Here is a 20,648-nt window from a genome sequence, read left to right on the forward strand (position 1 = left end):
AAAGTTGGCACAGGGGCATTTGTACCACTGTGTTACATGGCCTTTCCTTTTAAAAACACTCAGTAAATATTTGGGAACTGAGGAGACCAATTTTTGAAGCTTTTCAGGTGGAATTCTTTCCCCATTTTTGCCTGTACAGCTTAAGTTGTTCAACAGTCCGGGGTCTCCATTGTGGTATTTTAGGCTTCATATTGCGCCACACATTTTCAATGGGAGACAGGTCTGGACTACAGGCAGGCCAGTCTAGGAACCACATTCTTTTACTATGAAGTCACATTGTTGTAACATGTGGCTTGGCATTGTCTTGCTGAAATAAGCAGGGGCGTCCATGGTAACGTTGCTTGGATGGCTCCAAAACCTGTATGTACCTTTCAGCATTAATGGTGCCTTCACAGATGTGTAAGTTACCCATGTCTTGGGCCCTAATACACCCCCATACCATCACAGATGCTGGCTTTTGAACTTTGCACCTATAACAATCCGGATGTTTTTTTTCCTCTTTGTTCCGGAGGACACAAAGTCGACAGTTTCCAAAAACAATTTGAAATGTGGACTCGTCAGACCACAGAACACTTTTCCACTTTGCATCAGTCCATCTTAGATGGACTGATGCAAAGTGGAAGCCGGCTGCGTTTCTTGGTGTTGTTGATAAATGGCTTTCGCTTTGCATAGTAGAGTTTTAACTTTCACTTACAGATTTAGCGACGAACTGTAGTTACTTACAGTGGTTTTCTGAAGTGTTCGTGAGCCCATGTGGTGATATCCTTTACACACTGGTGTCAGTTTTTGATGCAGTACCGCCTGAGGGATCCAAGGTCACGGGCATTCAATGTTACGTGCAGTGATTTCTCCAGATTCTCTGAACCTTTTGATGATATTAAGGATCGTAAATGGTGAAATCCCTAAATTCCTTGCAATAGCTCGTTGAGAAATGTTGTTCTTAAACTGTTGGACAATTTGCTCACACATTTGTTCACAAAGTGGTGACCCTCGCCCATCCTTGTTTGTGAATGACTGAGCATTTCATGGAAGCTGCTTTTATACCCAAGCACGGCACCCACTTGTTCCCAATTAGCCTGTTCACCTGTGGGATGTTCCAAATAAGTATTTGATGAGCATTCCTCAACTTTCTCAGTTTTTTTACCACTCGTGCCAGCTTTTTTGAAACATGTTGCAGGCATCAAATTCCAAATGAGATAATATTTGCAAAAAAATAACAAAGTTTACCAGTTCGAACCTTAAGTGTCTTGTCTTTCCAGTCTATTCTATTGAATATAGGTTGAAAAGGATTTGCAAATTATTGTATTCTGTTTTTATTTACGATTTACACAACGTGCCAACTTCACTGGTTTTGGGGTTTGTACATAGGTGTTACATGCTGTGCACATACGTCCCAAATAATCGACTGATTATTTCCCTTATTGCTTATGTAGGTTCTAATTGGGCAGCCGGGCGAGCTATAACCTGGAGGTGGAACAGGAAATATACCTGTGAGCCTATAAGTAATAAGTAAATGAAAATGTGGACTGGGGGCTACATGTGGCGCACGTAACAGTGGGCTGTGGGAGGTTTATATCTAACGCAGGGGTGTCAAACATACGGGCCGAGGGCCGGATCAGGCCCGCCAACAGGTTTTATCCGGCCCGCGGGATGAGTTTGCTAAGTGAAATAATGAGCCAAAATTTTTGAATGAAAGAAACTGCTGTTCTAAATGTGTCCACTGGATGTCGCAATAGCAATTCTTTGTATCTTTGTAGATTATGCTACATATGTAAAACAAAAATAAACCACTCGATGTTAGTGCACCAGTCGAGGAAAATGAGCAAACTACATAAATAACATTCTAATTGATTTTTATATTATTTTTTTATCTTGATAGATTGAAAATTAACACCAAAGAGTTTATCACACAATTTATTCAGAAAGTATAAATAGCAACAAATAAAGATAGAATACTATTAACCACAACATGTAAGTGTAAAAAAACAAAACAACAACATTATGATTCGTACATTTTCAGAATGTGCTTGTTCTACTTTTAAACAAAGAAAACAATCTGAAGTTGTCTTTATTTTTTAAGTTATCGTGCCATAATTTTACCAGTCCGGCCCACTTGGGAGTTGATTTTTCTCCATGTGGCCCCGGATCTAAAATGAGTTTGACACCCCTGATCTAACACATGTACAGTACATGTTGTGTACAGGCCTGACATGTAGCTAAAAATAAGAGTTGTGTCTATTTTCATGTGAAATTGAAGGATATACATTTTGAATTTGACTTAAACAGCATTACTGCATTTTTGCACAATACAGTTATGAATAATGTAGACTGAATAAACATGTGCTCGTCTAAATGAGACTCTGGCCATCATGACATCATTAAATCCAAGTGATAAACAAATCAGTTAAACACTGCCATTCTTATCTTCAAAATGTTGTCCTAGTTTGATGTATTTCAGTAAGTGTTTAGCAAGGTGCTTTCTGCATCTGTTTTAGAACTAGAAATTTGGGAGATTCAGACGTATTCTTTCAATATACAAAGAAAAAAAACAAAAAAAAAACAATACTGCTCATATGTAATGCCATTTATTATAAATAATTACTCCTTAAGGGTGTGTGAATTGTTTTTGTTTTTACTTATTGATTGACCCTCTTCAAAGTGAATTGTGCAATACTTTAGAGAACTGCAAAATGTTTAAGACCGTAGGAATGTAGGAAAGATCGACAGTGAGTGGAGAACTGGAACTCACCAAAGTAAAATGCATGGCTCAAGGAGAACGTCTGCTTGTTAACAACTGTGACTGAAAGGAGAAATCTCATTTGTTTTACTAAATGATTTCAACTTCTGCATGACTCAGCTAATAAAGCATGTGATATGTTGCATACTATTATTTTTGAATTACAATACATCCTTTGTTTCAAGATGCAATACACTGTTGTCGAATGCGAATGAACATTTGTAAGCCCTCTCTCTGCTCAAAAAGGTTTCAAAGCGGGCCCTGCTTCTGTACATCTTCGCTTTGGTGCACAGTATGACTTTGTGGAATTGCACTAAAACACAGTTGTATATTTGAAAGTGTACAGTACATCCAAGACGACATTTACTTTCTAATTCCTTACAACAATATGAGTGTTTTTTAAAGTGTGATGGACGCACACATTCAATTGCCGTTATGTTGTTTATTTTGTTTTTTATTTTGAATCATTTGCACTGAAACATATTAGATGTGTGTGTTAAACAGCTGTTGGACAGAACATGTTGGAGCAAACCAAGTAAATGATTACTGCAATAAAAGTCTAGCAACCCCGCCTTGAAAAGCATTGTTACACTATTAACAGTAAAATGATATTAAACAATTAATATGTGCAACATTGTTCAAGCTAAATACTAACCGAACCCTTTAATGAGAAATTAAAAATAATTAAGCATTGATTGTATTAGTGCGCCAATGCTTTTGAAAGGGTCTAAAATTTGCTGAAAATGTGATTTTTTATTTTTTTTTGTACTTTCATAAATAGACTAAAGTGCAATGTTGCAGAGGGTCAAATGGTACTGCATTTGAACTGTGAAATGTAATGTTTGAATAATATGAATAAAATGAAAGAAAACAGATTGAGTTGATGTTTCAATTTATTGTAAATCGGCTATGAATAATTCTTCTTTGTATGCAGTTGACAATTTGCTTATGAAATATATGTATTATTTTGATGACACTAGCAAGTATTATGTAGGGATGGGTAAATTAGCATGTCGCGATACTTTGTACAGGTGATCACGTCTGCACTAAGTAGATGGGTAGAGAGCTGAAACAGCGCTTGTCCGGTCGGCTAACAAGGTTTTTTTGCCAGTTACCGTGATTAAACACTAGTTGTATAATGTTTACAATGTATCTCCAGGACGCATGGATAGCGAGTATTCTTTTTTGCTTAATTTTCCCCTGCTGTTTTCCTCATGATGCTTGAGGAAGCGCATGACGAAACACAGACTATGTTGTTTATGGAAGAGGAGATAGAAGAGCAGGAAAGTCCAAAAATGGCGATTATTTTAGACTTGTTTTTTGCTCATAATGTTAACCATCTCAGTTTTGAAGTAATCATGGACCAGAGTGACAAAAACATGCAATTAAGTGCTTAAAATAAAAGTTGTATATGCCTTTATTCCCTTAGTGTGACGATCTGTCACTTCATTTCTGTTTGTTTCCTTGTTTTTGTATTTACTTCCTATAAGTGCTCTTATTTTGGTTTCCACTTCCTGCTTGTCACGCTGGGCAAAAAAACTGCAGGAACCAGCAGATTATCATCAACAGAAATGAAGCAGTCTTGCACATAAACGTTCCACAACATAAAGCGATCTTCGAGCACTGATGAGTGCTCGAGACAAGGCATAAACAGGACACATGTTGATTGGCAGCAGGTGTGGACTCGCTGCCAATCAACGGCAGGTGAGGAAAAAACACAGTGCTCAGCGTGACAAGCCGGAAGTGGAAGCCAAAATAAGAGCACTGATGGGAAGTAAATACAAAAACAAGGAAACAAACAGAAATGAAGTGACAGATCGTCACACTTAGTCTATGCGTGGAAATGTGCTCCAGTTCTGTAGATGACGTCACATCAAAAGGGGCGGCATATCGAGTCTGGCAATAGAAAGGGTGTGTTCCAAATACAGTTAGTTAAAAAAACAAAAGAACGGGTTCGGGGGCGGGATTAAGGGGGGAGGAGTATATTTATAGCTAGAATTCACTGAAATTCAAGTATTTCTTATATATATATATATATATATATATATATATATATATATATATATATATATATATATATATATATATATATATATATATAAATAAATACAAATAAATACTTGACTTTCAGTGAATTCTAGCTATATATATATATATATATATATATATATATATATATATATGTATATATATATATATATATATATATATATATATATATATATATATATATATATATATATATATATATATATATATATATATATATATATATATATATATATATATATATATATATATATATATATATATATATATATATATATATATATAAAAAATAAAATAAATACTTGACTTTCAGTGAATTCTAGCTATATATATATATGTATTTTATTATATACAGTACATATATACACATAAATAAAAGAAATACTTGAATTTCAGTGTTCATTTATTCACACATATACACACATAACACTCCTCTACTCATTTTTGTATTTGAAAGTGCAATGCTTTGCAGCCAGTAGCACAGCCTTTGAAGGAGCGTAGGTATGGGCAGTGTAATATTCTAGGTTGGAGTCAATAACCAGGCGAGGTGATGAAGTTACATCTCTTTACTTCATACTTCAGAACCGACTCCCACACTTGCCGTTAGGGTGCGCAATACAACATAAACCGTTGGCCAACCAAAAAGTAACCACAGAACACCCAACCTTCACCCAACATTCACCAGGAGATGGCAACAAACAACTTAGATCACTCTATTACAGGCAGCATCTGTGAAATTTAATTGGCAGGAAAGGAGTGAGTTTAGGGTTGAATTGTCCATCCTCGTTCTATTCTCTGTCACTCGTCGTCGCCATGACTGTGTCTTCTTCGGCTCCTTCTTGTTGCGTGTGCAGATGTGCACTCTCCAAAAGCCGTAGATGTTATAACGTGACTGGGCCGGTACGTTGTTTATATGAAGGAAAAGCAGACGTGACAACAGGCTGTCCTCACTCAGGTCCGCACGGACCTGGAGGGGGCGTGCCTTAAGTCCGGCTGGAAATCGGGAGAAATTCGGGACAATGGTTGTCCCGGGAGGTTTTCGGGAGAGGCACTGAAATTCGGGAGTCTCCCGGAAAATTCGGGAGGGTTGGCAAGTATGTGAGGCCCACTGTTGTGCCATTCACCAGGGACTATCAACTCATGTTGCAGCATGACAATGCACAGCCCCATGTTGCAATGATTTGTACACAATTCCTCGAAGCGGAAAACATCCCAGTTCGTGTATGGCCAGCATGTCACCCAATGACCATGTTTGGGATGCTGTGGATCGGCATATACGACAGCGTGTTCCAGTTCCTGCCAATATCCAGCAATTTTGCACAGCCATTAAAGAGGAGTGGACCAACATTCCACAAGCCACAATCTACCTGATCAACTCTATGCGAAGGTGATGTGTTGCACTGCGTGATGCAAATGGTGGTCACACCAGGTACTGACTGCTCACTAACACAGAATTGTGGACAATATTTGAGAGGAATAAGTATTTTGTGTATAAAATAATAGTTGTAGATCTTTAAGTTTAACTCATGAAAAATGGGAGCAAAAACAAAAGTATATTTTTGTTCAGTGTACTTTGCGGATTGTAAAAAAATAATTGGATATAGTTTAACGGACACAGTAAAACACAATTAAGAATATAAAGTCAACTTTTTTTTCCATTCTTCTGGTGCTTTAACTATATAGTCCAGACCTGGGCATTGTACGGCCCGCGGGCCGCATCCGGCCCTTTGCGCATCCCTGTCCGGCCCGCGTGAGGCCAATCATAAATTACAAAATACATTTCAAAAAGTATCTATGTCGAGTGTGCAATACAACGGTGCTGCTTTTGTTTTGAAAAGCGTTATTTGTATTACTTCCGTGTGGACGTATGCGCGTGTGCGATTGTGAGTGAATTGAACGGCGCAATTACAAATTACAAAATAAAGTTTAAAAAATGTCTATGTCGTGCGCGCAATACAACTGTGCTGCTTTTATTTTGAAATGTGTTATTTATGCCGTATGTCCGGGGGGAACCTGTGAGTGAAGGTGCATAGAGACAAGTGATGAGACGCTAAAAAAAGAAAAGTTGATGAGGAATGGCGTGTTTCCAACAAGACATGGACTGCCAAGTATTTCTTTACATAAATTAATGGTAAAGCCGTGTGCTTAATGTGTGGTACACAGGTTGCTGTGTTTAAATATCATTTTAATCGCCACTACACGAAGAAACACGAGGGAAAATACCGGAATGTGTCTGATGAAGCGCGCGCAAGGGAGGCTGATGCGTTGATGGTAAAACTGCAAACCCAACAAGGACTTTGTGCCATATTTCACACCCCCAGAGATGCAGCCGTCAGGACAAGTTTCGTCATTTCTCACAAAAGCGCCAGAAAAAGTAAGGCGTTTTCTGACGGAGAGTTTATTAAGGAGTGCTTATTGGACTTTGTTGCGCTGATAATGCCCGGAGACATTGACTGTTTTTCGCTAACTTTGGATGAGAGCTCTGATGCAGTCAATTAAAGAGACAACCACAGGTAATGACTTGTTCACAGAGGTAAATGCGTGTTGGGACAAGCTGGCAGGTGTGACAATCCAATCCACTTTATTTACATAGCACATTTAAACAACAAAATGTTTCCAAAGTGCTGCACAACAATATTACAAACAATATTCAAATATTATCCTTAGCTCCACCAATGACTGAATAAAAAGAAAAAACAATTACATATAAAACCAATATAAAAAACAATATAAAATAAATATGATTAAAAACTATTTTTAACAACAGATGGTTGTCCAAATCTGATGGGGAAAAATGTTGGATAATGCAGGATAAAGTGACCATCAAAAGCAATCTGCTTTTGTATAAAGTTAAGTTAGGTTAAATTAAATTATTATTATTATTATTAATCATTATTATTATTATCATCATTATTATTTATCTTACGGTATATCAAAAATAATATTGAGCAAAATTTAATTGAAATATTGTCGTGTGGCCCTCCAGCAGTGCTCGGGTTGCTTATGCGGCCCCCGGTGAAAATTAATTGCCCACCCCTGATATAGTCGGAGCAATAACCATTTTGTATTATGCGCGCCTTTGTTTTGTCTTTATTTCCTTCCAGCACTTCCTCACTCAAGAATTTCCTCCTTACTCTGTCATGCTAACACTATAACTCTCTTCAAGCCTCACTCTTTACAACTCTTCATCTCTACAGTCCGTGGTTTGTACTCTGGATTTCCTTGAATGGTCTCCTCTCATGCCGTTTGGCAAAACAAAATAAACCGCTTGAATCCAAACCGTCCTTGCAATTACACAGTATCATGAGACAAGGGTGTGATGATAACAGTCGGTCTGCAGATGCCCGCAGTATTCTTCCTTCCTGTTTTCATTGAATAACTGCCTGCAGGTCTTCGCGGATCACTCTGGTAGCTGCATCTAGTCTACAACAGAACAAGGTGTATTGTATTATTTATAAGTACCAGTAGCAAAAAGCTCAAGCACATCAACTGCACCCCGTCACAGCTCGACGACACAGAAATAGAACATGATCTTCAATGACACATGAATAAAGGCAGTAAAGGAGGCTTGAGAAACACGATTAAATATTTTGTTGACCAAACAAGCAACTGTGAGAAGTGTAAGTTAGAGGAACCATAATGGACGTGTTCCATCCGACCAGTCTTCCTCTCAGGGAATAAAAGACAATGGTCAATCCCAAGTTCTTTCGGATGACATATATGTTGAGTAAGAAGGACCACCAAGACAGAATAGCAATATTATCAAGTTTTACTAAAGCTTTAGGAGACCAGCTCTCACAATGCTATAATAGCAGCATCAAGAAGCGGTCTAATAATTAAACGGAAATAGTCATCTTATTTAGTACGAAAACTGCCCCCTCCCACCCAGAAAGAAATACAGCCTTTTTGTTCTAAACCGATAAGGCCTCCTCACAAAAAGGGAGTACATTATTAATAGACATTCCAGCGCCTTCAAGGTGAAACACACGAGTTTACTACCAGACATTAGATCATACTTGCCAACCCTCCCGTTTTTAGCGGGAGAATCCCGGTTTTCAGCGCCTCTCCCGACAACCTCCCGGCAGAGATTTTCTCCCGACAAACTCCCGGTATTCAGCCGGAGCTGGAGGCCACGCCCCCTCCAGCTCAATACGGACCTGAGACTGAGTGGGGACAGCCTGTTCTCACGTCCGCTTTCCCACAATATAAACAGCTTGCCTGCCCAATGACGTCATAACATCTAGGGCTTTTAGAGAGTAGAGTGCACAACTGCGCACACAAGGAGACGAAGCAGAAGAACGAGGATATTACAGACATGGCGACGCCGTCGACGAGCAAGATGAAGAAATACGCTTGCAAGTTCCAAAACGAATGGAAACAAGAATTTCAGTTCATCCAGGACAGTTCGAAGGGGAAGGGGTATGTGCTCATGTCCCCTCTGCCTCTGAAATAGATTAACGATTCTTTATTTTCTTTTTTTTTAAAGAATCTCTATTTCAGAGGCAGAGGAAACTTGAGCACAGAGCCAAGCTTGAAAAAGATAATCTGAATGGCTTCATATGTGTACTTCATCTCCTTTGGATAATCAATGTTCATGGCATACAGTAGGCCAAAGAGGTATGCAAAGGCAGTACCGAGGTCTGGCGGGTTATGTAGCATAATGGTATTTTGTGAATCTCACTTAAATGGAGATATATATTTTTCTTTACATTTAAGTGAAGTTTACAAGAGGTGCATATTCACTGTCAACTGATCAAGTTTGTCAACTGTTCTAATTTACAAAACACATTTTCTCTATCTATGATGATAATTCTGTCATCAAATCATTACACAATTATATTGCCTGGCTGCTGTAAAAACATGTATTTCTTAGGTTTTAACTTCAGTGTTAGAGGGATCCAATTTTACTGTTAGGGAAGTGTTTTATTCATTTTAAAGAAAATACCTGGGAAAGTGTCAAGGCCTCTGACACATACAGTAGGCCAAAGAGGTATGCAAAGGCGGTACCGAGGTCTGGCAGGTCATGTAGCACGATGGAACCTTCCAACACAACAGCCCAGTCCCGTACGTTGGGTGATACAGCAGGATCATCTTCTTCAAGGATTGTAAGGATGCCAACAGACACGCCTCTGAGCACTCTTTCTTCAGGCCAGTTTTCTGAGGAATAGTAACAGATGCATGATTGAGTGTTAGGTTGAACAAAAGGATCTAATTAGGGCCCGACTGGTATGGATCTTCTGGGAACGATTACAATTTTACAATGTTCAAAAAAATGGAACATTTTTTTTAATTACTTTCAAATTAATTGAAGGCAGAACATTAACCATTAAATATTTAAAAAAATTGGGGCAGGAACTTTTCTTTATGGTTATATGCATTGGCTAAAGAATATGACATTTGGGCATGAAAAAACATCTCTGGGCACAAAATGAAATCTACACAAAGTGTATTATGCATAAAATCTTTGTCATCAGCTATGAAATCCTACTCAAAATGTTAAAATAGTAATAGTTTTTTTTAGCTTGTTGCCCCACTCTCCGGTTCAAGACAAGGAAACAGAAATCATTCATTTTAACTGTTCGTGCATTTTTGAAGGAATAGGCGAAGGTTGTTCATCGCAAGTAAGCTTAGCTCAAAAACTAGCAGACAATTGGAAGTGCTAGCTGTGAGCCAGGGTGAATTTAGTTTATATTAGACAGACATTCATCAGCAACGTCGTCTTCTCTTCTGCAACTTAAAACTAACACCATGTAGTCGGAATAAATAAATGATAAATGGGTTATACTTGTATAGCGCTTTTCTACCTTCTAGGTACTCAAAGCGCTTTGACAGTATTTCCACATTCACCCATTCACACACACATTCACACACTGATGGCGGGAGCTGCCATGCAAGGCGCTAACCAGCAGCCATCAGGAGCAAGGGTGAAGTGTCTTGCCCAAGGACACAACGGACGTGACTAGGATGGTAGAAGGTGGGGATTGAACCCCAGTAACCAGCAACCCTCCGATTGTTGGCACGGCCACTCTACCAACTTCGCCACGCCACCCCAAATAGAGTTGTAAAGTTTATCTTCTGACTGTTGGCGAAGGCAGGCTACCAATAGACTACCAGTATTTGAGCTAATCTAACAAGCGATGAGGAACCATTGCCTGATTCTTCTTCAAAAATACATGCACAGTTAAAGGAATGGTTTCTATCGACGAATCTTAAACCAGAGAGCAGGGCAACAAGCTAGAATATGAAAATATTGAACTATTCCATTAAAGCTACATTAGGCCAAATTACTTGTAATTTTCAAGTAAATTTCCTATTGTTATTATTACTTACCAAATGCTGCAGGAAAAACTTAGTTGTGTCGTCCCGGACAAAAACGGGGAGGCATCTCAGTGCTGTCATCTTTCGGTGAGACACAATGTCTGATGTCTATAGAGTATACAGTGGAAAACATAAGCATATACATTAGTGAAGCACCATAGTGGATTCATACAAATGGCAAAATCAAAAGTTGTTTTTAGTAATGACCAGTAGACCGCGAGTCTGACCAGTAGCATGCTCAAGAAAAGGGAAAAAAAACACTTCAAGCCTTCGGACTAGTGCATTTTCTACTTTTGCAAATTAAAAACTGTTATAATTTTCAAATGGCACATACTAAGAACATATTGCAATGACTGATAAGATCCATTTTACTGACACATGTCCATCTCTTACCTGTTCATCAAGCTTATCCAGGAAGTCTTCTATTTGCTGACCAAAAGCTCCCTTTCTAGCCCGGTACAGTCTGAGCAGGTGAGGCACATAATTCTCAAGATCTCATTGAAAGTCTTCAGGAGGTCTTTGCTGGTGATGCGATGAAATTCTTCAGATATCTGAAAAACACAATCAGCGAAAAAATGGCATTTAACTTTAATCACAATGTGAGCTTTTGACTTCAAATTTCAGGGCTAATGGTATAGTGGGGTGCTTTATGTTGAAGGAGCATGTAGTGGAGTGGTAGGGCAGGTATAGTGGAGTGTGTCAATGTAATACACTCCTACACGGCGTGGCGAAGTTGATAGAGTGGCTGTGCCAGCAATCGGAGTGTTGCTGGTTACTGGGGTTCAATTCCCACCTTCTACCTTCCTAGTCACGTCCGTTGTGTCCTTGGGCAAGACACTTCACCCTTTGCCTCTGATGGCTGCTGGTTAGCGCCTTGCATGGCAGCTCCCGCCATCAGTGTGTGAATGTGTGTGTGAATGGGTAAATGTGGAAATACTGTCAAAGCGCTTTGAGTACCTTGAAGGTAGAAAAGCGCTATACAAGTATAACCCATTTATCATTTATTTATTACACCTATTAAATACAGTGCAATGAACATATAAGTACGACAGTTAATAAATAAATGACAGCCATACCTCTTCACAGGAAAACAGTGCAGGCCATCTCTGCTGGACTTCGGATACCATAGGCTGCCCCTCTACTACCGCTCTCCGCCTAAGGGAAAATTCTTTAAAATTACACAAGTCACACTGAAATGTTGAGTTTTCCTGTAAGCTTGTGTGTGATCTTGAGAAGTGTGACCGTAATGCACCAGGTGTTTTAAATACACACACAGTCTGTGTGAATACAGGGCCAGTTTGCACCTGTTCCGTGACAAAGTCGAAAGTGCTTCAGGAGAGCCTCTTGATTGAAGCTTTCAAATTTGCAATATTTGCACTGCATTCAATCCTCCCCTGAAACACAAGAGACATAAAATGGAAATATTTAGTTTCACTAAAAGCATTTAGCTACAGACAATAATAAAACATTTTCCTCCACCACCCCTATCTTAAACAGATACTTCATATACCTTATATTACACATAAATAGTATAGGCTACACCACACAGACATGCTACTCTTACCATACTCAGTATTATATCAGTTACTTTGTCTACATATTCATAGTAAATACTCAAATACATGTTAACTTTACTCAACAGGTCCTACAGGTAAGTATTAGCAAGTAATATTAGCTATGGAAATACTGTGTTTAGTGTAGTGTCACCCCCTTGAACATAAGTGCAGGTATGCATAAACATGAATTACATAAAACGTGAAAATGACAGTTCAGTAATAGACCATTACTCCAGACTGAATAATGGTATTAACGTGTCTTAATACTCTATTATTCTCAGTTTATCTGCTTTTCCAGCAGGGCACGCACAGCGCACAGACTTGTGGAAGTGAATTACAGTGAGCCGTTTGAGACGGGAGAACAAAAATAAATAGGCGGTCAATAGTAGGACAACTCGTCGGCTAAAAAAAATGGCCTTTTCATGGTCGACTATCTTGAAAATATAGTGAAATAAACGGCGGCGGTGTTAATTGATACGCCTACATTACGCTCACGTCTGTCTCTCGCCCGCCGTGTATATTCCCAGTTGACTAATCACAGCAGCACTAGTACCCACAACACATTTGAACTAGGGGGGGGGGGGGGGGGGGGTATCCCCGGCCTACGGCTAGAGCAGGGGTCCCCAAACTTTTTGACTCGGGGGCCGCATTGGGTTAAAAAAAATTGGCCCGGGGCCGGGCTGTGTATATATATATATATATATATTGTCTTTATATTCCAGCGAGTTAATCCGTTTTGTCATTTAACATCAATTAACATTGATGTTCATCAACATTTAACATTGTCACATTATTGATGGGAAAATTTATTTTTAGACAATATGATTTGCCTGAGCGGCTAGGAGACACCGAGAGTAACAAGCGGTAGAAAATGGATTAGGAAAAAAATAAATAATAATAATTTAAAATAAAATTAAAAACTTTTTTTTTAACTTGGGACTTCCCTTGGGACGGATTTTGGATGCTGGGGGGCCGGATCCGGCCCGCGGGCCGTAGTTTGGGGACCCCTGGGCTAGAGCATTCTGGCGGGGTAATAATTAGCTTAGCTCTTCCGTCAATACACACTGCTCATTCAGTATCCGAAAATATTTACCCGGTTCATCATTCACACAGTTTGTTATCACCACAATGTCTTAACCTTACATAGCTATAAACACGTATTACCCTCGTTTCGATCCACGCAGAAAGTGACCAGCTTTACATTTAGCAGTCATTGCTATCGGCGAGCGCCATCTTGGGCATTGACGACACATGCTTAACCACGGTCATGACTTAATGTCAGTGGCAAACTAAAACTCGAATAAAAACACAACTGATGTATATTACACGGGTGTCGATTATAACCAGGGTACCTGTTGTTCACAGTCTCTGTTCCGGTGGCGAACCTCACCGTCAAACACGCACTCCCTGAGCTAAGCTTCTTGTATGACTGACAGGCCCGACCGAACCCTTCGCACCGCCCCCCCCCCTTCCGTCTTTTTTTCGCACACAAGTGGAACCTTTTCTCTGCTAAATACATTATGCCATAATTACACAAAATCACTGTTGTCCTACTAAATATGTTTGTTTTTCTCTTTAAAAACATGTTACATGTTGAAATTATTTTTGTAGTTTGACTTAGCATTAGCCTTAGTATTAGCATTAGCCTATTCTTAAATTTCAAATAACTGTTTTCCAACCATTGGAAACCAAACCTTTAGCAGTGGTCCAGCTACCTCAGCCCTTCCGCTGACATACTCCTGCTGCTGAGGCCTGCTCCTCCACCCGCGCCTCTACTGGGAGCCCCGCGGGCTACGAACCCGCCATGTCATCGCCGCTCCCAAGACATCGCCTGAAAAGCAACAACTCTTCTCCATCACAACACTGATTGCGGGAGACAGCATAACTAGGAATATCTGCTTTTTCAACACCATTAAAGTTAAAGTACCACTGATAGTCACAGACACACTAGGTGTGGTGAAATTACCCTCTGCATTTGACCATTCCTCTTGTTCCACCTCCTGGGAGGTGAGGGGAGCAGTGACCAGCAGCGGTGGCCGCGCTCGGGAATCATTTTGGTGATTTCACGGCCAATTCCCACCCTTGATGCTGAGTACCAAGCAGGGAGGTAATGGGTCCCATTTTTATAGTCTTTGGTATGACTCGGCCGACATTTGAACTCACAACTTACCGATCTCAGGGCAGACACTCTAACTCAACTCTAACCACATGGCCACTGAGCATTACTCACTAACTCTGCCTTCTTGACCAGCCTTCTGTCTTCTGTAATATGGCTCATTGTACTGTATGTGATGTGTTTGATTGATGTGGGGTATTTTCAAAGGCATGTTACATGTTTAAATTTAGATTTAGATTTATTGGTCCCCGTTAGGGAAATTCGTTTTCACTGCCGTACATTTAAACAATAGACATTACACATCACAAAACAAAAATAACAAAAGTACATCATACATGACCAACACATTTATAGGCTTTTCAGACAGGTTGGTCGGGCCTGCTGTTAAGGGCGGCTATTGCTGCAGGGATCAGGCTTTTCCTGAGGCGGGCCCTCCGGAATTTGATGGTTCTGTACCTGCGCCCTGATGGTAGTGGGATTATGTATTGGTGTAGTGGGTGAGTGATATCCTGGACTATCGTTTTTGCCAGTCGAGTGATGGACCTGTGGTTTAAATCTGAAATGTTGGGTGTGGGTAGGCCGATGATTTTAGCTGCTATGTTTGTAATGCGTGTGAGTTGGGTCCGGTCGGTTACAGAAAGCATGGTGAAAAAACATGTGGAACAGTACATAAGGATGGGTTGAACAATGCTTTGGTAAAGTAATAACAGGAGATGAGGTGCAACGTATAGTCCTTTAAGTTTTCGGATGGCTGACAGTCTTTGTTGGCTTCTTTTTTGAATGTCCGTGGTGTGCTGATCAAAAGTGAGTTTATTGTCCAAAGTTACGCCCAGGTAACTGTTTTAACTGTTTGTGTGTTTATGATGATGGGGTTCTGAGGTGAGGGGGGGTTGAACCATATTTCTTCTGTTTTGTTGGCATTGATTTCCAGATAACTGGCTGTGCATGACTCTATGAAATGTTTGACTGTGTTATGATATTCCAGGATGGATTGACTGTTGGAGAGGAGTGCGAGAATGGCTGTGTCATCTGAGTCTTTTAAGTATGTTGTGGTGGGTGAGATGCTACGGCAGTCATTGGTGTAGAGCAGGGGTCACCAACGCGGTGCCCGCGGGCACCAGGTCGCCCGTAAGGACCAGATGAGTCGCCCGCGGGCCTGTTCTAAAAAAAAAAAAAAAAAAAATTAAAAAAAAAAAAAAACTTTATTTTTTTTTATTTTTTTTTTTTTTTTAATTAAATCTACATATAAAACACACAAGATACACTTTCAATCAGTGCATCAACCCAAACAACCTCCCCCATGCACACTCATCCACACCCACTCACACAAAAGGGGTTATTTCTTTCTGCTACCAATATTCTGGTTCCCACAACATAGACAACACATCTGCCAGGGACACAGTCCCTGAAGCACACATGATTGTATAGGCTGCTGGTCCACTAACATTTTCATTAATTACTATTTTTTATGTAATTATTTTTATATTGTTTTACTTTCTTTTTTATCCAAGAAAATGTTTTTTATTTATTTATCTTATTTTATTTTATTTTTAAAAAAAGGGCCTTATCTTCAACAGACCAGGTTGTCAATGAAATTAGATTTGTTTAAAGGGTTTTTTAAACCAGGCCCAGTCCATATAATGTCCAAGTCGGACTCAGCAACACACACCTTCATTCATGTACAAAGAAAAAAATTAGGGAACACAACAGATTGCATATAATTTATAAACAAAATTACATTTTCAAAATAAGCATTTATGTACAGTCCAGATTATGTCTGGGTCACTCAAATTAGGGAACACAACAACAGATATCATATAATCTATAAACATAATTATACTTTCAAAATAAGCCTTTGAGGACTTCTCATCTTTTTTTTTATGTTTTTTGGCATCATTATCGTTTTCAACCATGTAACTTTCTAAAGTATGAAAATACTGAATAAATGTTTTAAAGAAAGTAATACTAAGTGAATATCTGTTTTTGGCCTTAAAAATAAACATTTTACCGAGTACTATAATTCAATTGACTAAATCATGATTGTCAATGAACTCTCCTAAAATAACAGAAACCACATTAAGCTTCATAAACAAACCAATCCTTAAACACATTTTTTCAACTTCCACCCAAAACAAAGACACAATATGACAATACCAAAACAAATGCAGGGTGGATTCAGGCTCCTGACAACAAAATCGGCAATCATCTGACTCTGTCATATTCCATAATTTTAACATTTTCCCTGTGGGAAAGAAGTTATAAATAATTTTAATTTGAAAATAACGATTTTGCACATCGATAGTGGTTTTATAGATTAGTTTGAATATGGCATCCCATGGCAACGGGCAGTCAAAAAAGTCCTCCCATTTTCCATTTGTGTTGTATGAGGCAGCCTTCAAAGATTTCTTTATTAAATAAAAATTATATATTTTTCTATTTATTTTAGTTCCTTTTTGCCAACTAGAATTTCTTATTAGAGGTTTACAAACTAATAATTTAGTAGTTCCATAATTAATTATTTGTTTCCATCTTTTCCCAATTACTCCAGTTAGTTGATAAAATGAAAAGCTTGAGCAAGCATCACCATAGATAGCTCTAAATTCATCATACTTCATAATTTTACCATTCTCATTGATAATATCATTGACAAAAATGATTCCTCTTTCAAACATATTTTTCCAAAAGAAAGGTTTTTCATCTATTACAATATTAGAGTTCATCCATATTAACTGCTGCAAAATATCGTCTCTTTTTTCTGGCACATAAAATTGAAAACACCACTATGAGTGGATTGTTTCCTTTATGAACCCCGCCATGTTTCCCAGCATACTCTCTGGGAGGGGATCACTTGTAAAAAAGGACACAATTTCTTTTGATACAGTACATGTTTTTTGTCCAACAGGACATTTGTGTACCACTCAATGTTTAAATACATCTTTGGAACAATTGATGCTTTTAAAGACAGACACATAGCTTCAAGGTTGAGAAGTTTCAGGCCCCCATATTCATACTCTTTGTACAAAACCTTTCTTTTAATCTTTTCTGGTTTGCCGTTCCAGACAAAATCGAAGACCCTCCGCTCATAAATCTTAAAAAAGTTTTGTGATGGAGCTGGTAATGACAAAAACAAATAAATAAATTGAGGAATAATTAACGAGTTGGCAATAGACATTTTACCATACAAGGTTAGGGATTTCCCTTTCCATAATTGCATAATTTTTTCCAGCTTTCTTAGTCGATTATCATAATTTACTAAGCCTAGATCTGCCAGATTTTCTGGGACAACAACACCAAGTATGTTAACTGGTCCATCTGTCCACAAAACAGGCACTTTGCATTCCATTCGAAAGGACGTTCCCTTTAGATTTCCGATCCTTAACATTTTACATTTATCATAATTAAGCTTAAGGCCAGATTGCTGTGAAAATATGTCCAAAAGATTAAGAAGGTTCCGCAAACAATGAGGAAAAATCTTATCTTTGTGAACCAGCCTTTTCTGACATGAACTTCATCAAGAACAAACACAGAACACACCTCACTGATGCACATCTGCAAGACTCACTCAGAGTTGCAGTGTCAAGTTACACACCAGAGTACAACACACTAGTTAACAGCATGCAATGCCAGGCTTCCCACTAACTGACAAAGAAACAGATAACAGATTTGGTGTCCAGTTCAAAGTGTGACATGATTTAAAAATTTGAGAGTTTACTTTTGTATTTTACATGAGTTATTATTTGTACAAACATGGTGCAAAGTAATTCATGATTTGTTAAAAAATGTTAGTGGCTAGCTAGTTAAAATGGGATATTGTCATTTCACAAGACTGTCTTAGAAGTGATCATTTGAAAATGTTCAATTTGAAAAATGTGCACTTAGAGAAAATATAAAAATAAAGTGTTGCACCCCCCGCGACCCCAAAAGGGACAAGCGGTAGAAAATGGATGGATGGATGGATATTGATATTTATCTGTTTCTATATATATTTATTGTGAGAAATCATTAAGATGATCAGTGTTTCCACAAAGATAAATATCATTAATTATTAATAATAACAGAGTTAAAGGTAAACTGAGCAAATTGGCTACTTCTGGCAATTTATTTAAGTGTGTATCTAACTGCTAGCCCTTCGCATTAATCAGTACCCAAGAAGTAGCCCTTGGTTTCAAAAAGGTTGGTGACCCCTGGTGTAGAGTGTGTACAGGAAAGGGCTCAACACACATCCCTGTGGGACCCCGGTGTTGATGGTATGCATCAGGGATTTGTTTGAGCCCACCCTTACTGCTTGCAGTCGGTCGGTGAGGGAGTTGTGGGTGAGGTGGATCAGCTGAGGGGGGATGTTGAGCTGGTGTAGTTTCCGGATCAATAGATGCTTATGTAGGGAGTTGAAGGCGGAGCTGAAGTCCACGAAGAGGATCCTGGCAAAGTTGCCTGGGGAGTCCAGATGCTGGAGGAGGAGATGCAGCAGGCATTTTGCTGTTTTGGAAGGGCCAAGCACAGACTCAATTGTTTTCTATTATTTGTTTAATTGGGTACAGCTGCTTTAAGAGACAAGTATTCTGAGTTACGAGCTTGGTCGTGGAACGCAAGGTGCTCGTAGGTTGTGTCTAAAATATTGTGGCTGAAATTAATTGAATTAATGTCAAAGAGCAACTAATGCGACAAGAGTGTTTAGCACAGCACGGAGTGTGTTTATAGGAATTTTCGACCATTCTTCCAAAAGTGCATTGGTGAGGTCACACACTGATGTTGGTCGAGAAGGCCTGGCTCTCAGTCTCCGTTCTTATTCATCCCAAAGGTGTTCTATCGGGTTCAGCTCAGGACTCTGTGCAGGCCAGTCAAGTTCATCCACACCAGACTCTGTCTTCCATGTCTTGATGGACCTTGCTTAGTGCACTGGTGCACAGTCATGTTGGAAGAGGAAGGGGCCCGCTCCAAACTGTTCCCACAATGTTGGGAGCATGGAATTGTCCAAAATGTTTTGGTATCCTGGAGCATTCAAAGTTCCTTTCACTGGAACTAAGGGGCCAAGCCCAACTCCTGAAAAACAACCACACACCATAATTCCTCCTCCACCAAATTTCACACTCGGCACAATGCAGTCCAAAATGTACCGTTCTCCTGGCAACCTCCAAACCCAGACTCGTCCATCAGATTGCCAGAAGGAAAAGCGTGAATCATCACTCCGGAGAACGCGTCCCCACTGCTCTAGAGTCCAGTGGCGAGGTGCTTTACACCACTGCATCCCATGCTTTGCATTGGACTTGGTGATGTAGGGCTTACATGCAGCTGCTCGGCCATAGAAACCCATTCCATGAAGCTCTCTGCGTACCAGTGACATGCTGTCAGGGGAGGCAAGTGAGGCAGTGCCTCACCTTGCCACCAGGTGGCTTAACCATGAGATGTTCAAAAACTAATAAAATAAAATAAGTTTTGTCTATGTGATTTTGGTGTGGTTCCTGTATATTTTGATAATTTTCATGGTCAAATTCGCGGAAATTCCGTGTTTCCTGATGAAAATAACGCGGCAGACGAGAAGTGAGGCAGACACAGGTGGTGCCTCCATGGCTACACGCAAAGTGTATTGAGCGTGTGCATGCGAGGGGCACGTGCTTGTTGCCACGGGGAAAAGGCAGGCCATGAGGCAGCTAGTACCTCTGCCTCAAAATAGGGGGCGATATATCAAAAGTTCATGAACTGCCAACACCGGTTAACCCTTAAGAAGTAGAAAAAGAAAACAACAGACAACAACTGCTAGGCTTCCCGCAAACTGTGATGGTTTTTCGCCCTAAAAATGGAGTACTTGATTTCTAAATTAAGGAATTTTTGAAGACTGGACTTTCAATCAAAGCAAGAAGTCATTATTACTGGG

General features: G+C 39.4%; 1 protein-coding gene across 1 annotated transcript; it reads right to left on the reverse strand.

The window, feature by feature from the left end:
• Positions 1-9,596: 9,596 nt before the first annotated feature.
• Positions 9,597-19,687, reverse strand: LOC133641470 (uncharacterized). The gene is made up of 5 exons (XM_062035210.1): positions 19,631-19,687; positions 18,979-19,223; positions 11,498-11,567; positions 11,117-11,212; positions 9,597-9,943 (listed from the first exon to the last, which is right to left on the reverse strand). The coding sequence occupies exons 1-5, from the start codon at positions 19,685-19,687 to the stop codon at positions 9,743-9,745; spliced, it is 669 nt and encodes a 222-aa protein (XP_061891194.1). The 3' UTR covers positions 9,597-9,742.
• Between the last annotated feature and the right edge of the window lie 961 nt (positions 19,688-20,648).

Source organism: Entelurus aequoreus, linkage group LG24, assembly GCF_033978785.1.
Source record: "Entelurus aequoreus isolate RoL-2023_Sb linkage group LG24, RoL_Eaeq_v1.1, whole genome shotgun sequence".
In the NCBI taxonomy this organism is placed as follows: domain Eukaryota; kingdom Metazoa; phylum Chordata; class Actinopteri; order Syngnathiformes; family Syngnathidae; genus Entelurus; species Entelurus aequoreus.

What these genes read in the sequence shown, in the direction of transcription:
- LOC133641470 (XM_062035210.1), bottom strand. Translation starts at nt 19,687, where the DNA reads ATGACTGTGCACCAGTGCACTAAGCAAGGTCCATCAAGACATGGAAGA. An exon ending in GACATGGAAGACAGAGTCTG is followed by an intron (nt 19,224 to 19,630) that starts GTGTGGATGAAC and finishes CTCCTCCTCCAG; the next exon opens with CATCTGGACTCCCCAGGCAA. An exon ending in TGGATAAGCTTGATGAACAG is followed by an intron (nt 11,213 to 11,497) that starts GTAAGAGATGGA and finishes TATACTCTATAG; the next exon opens with ACATCAGACATTGTGTCTCA.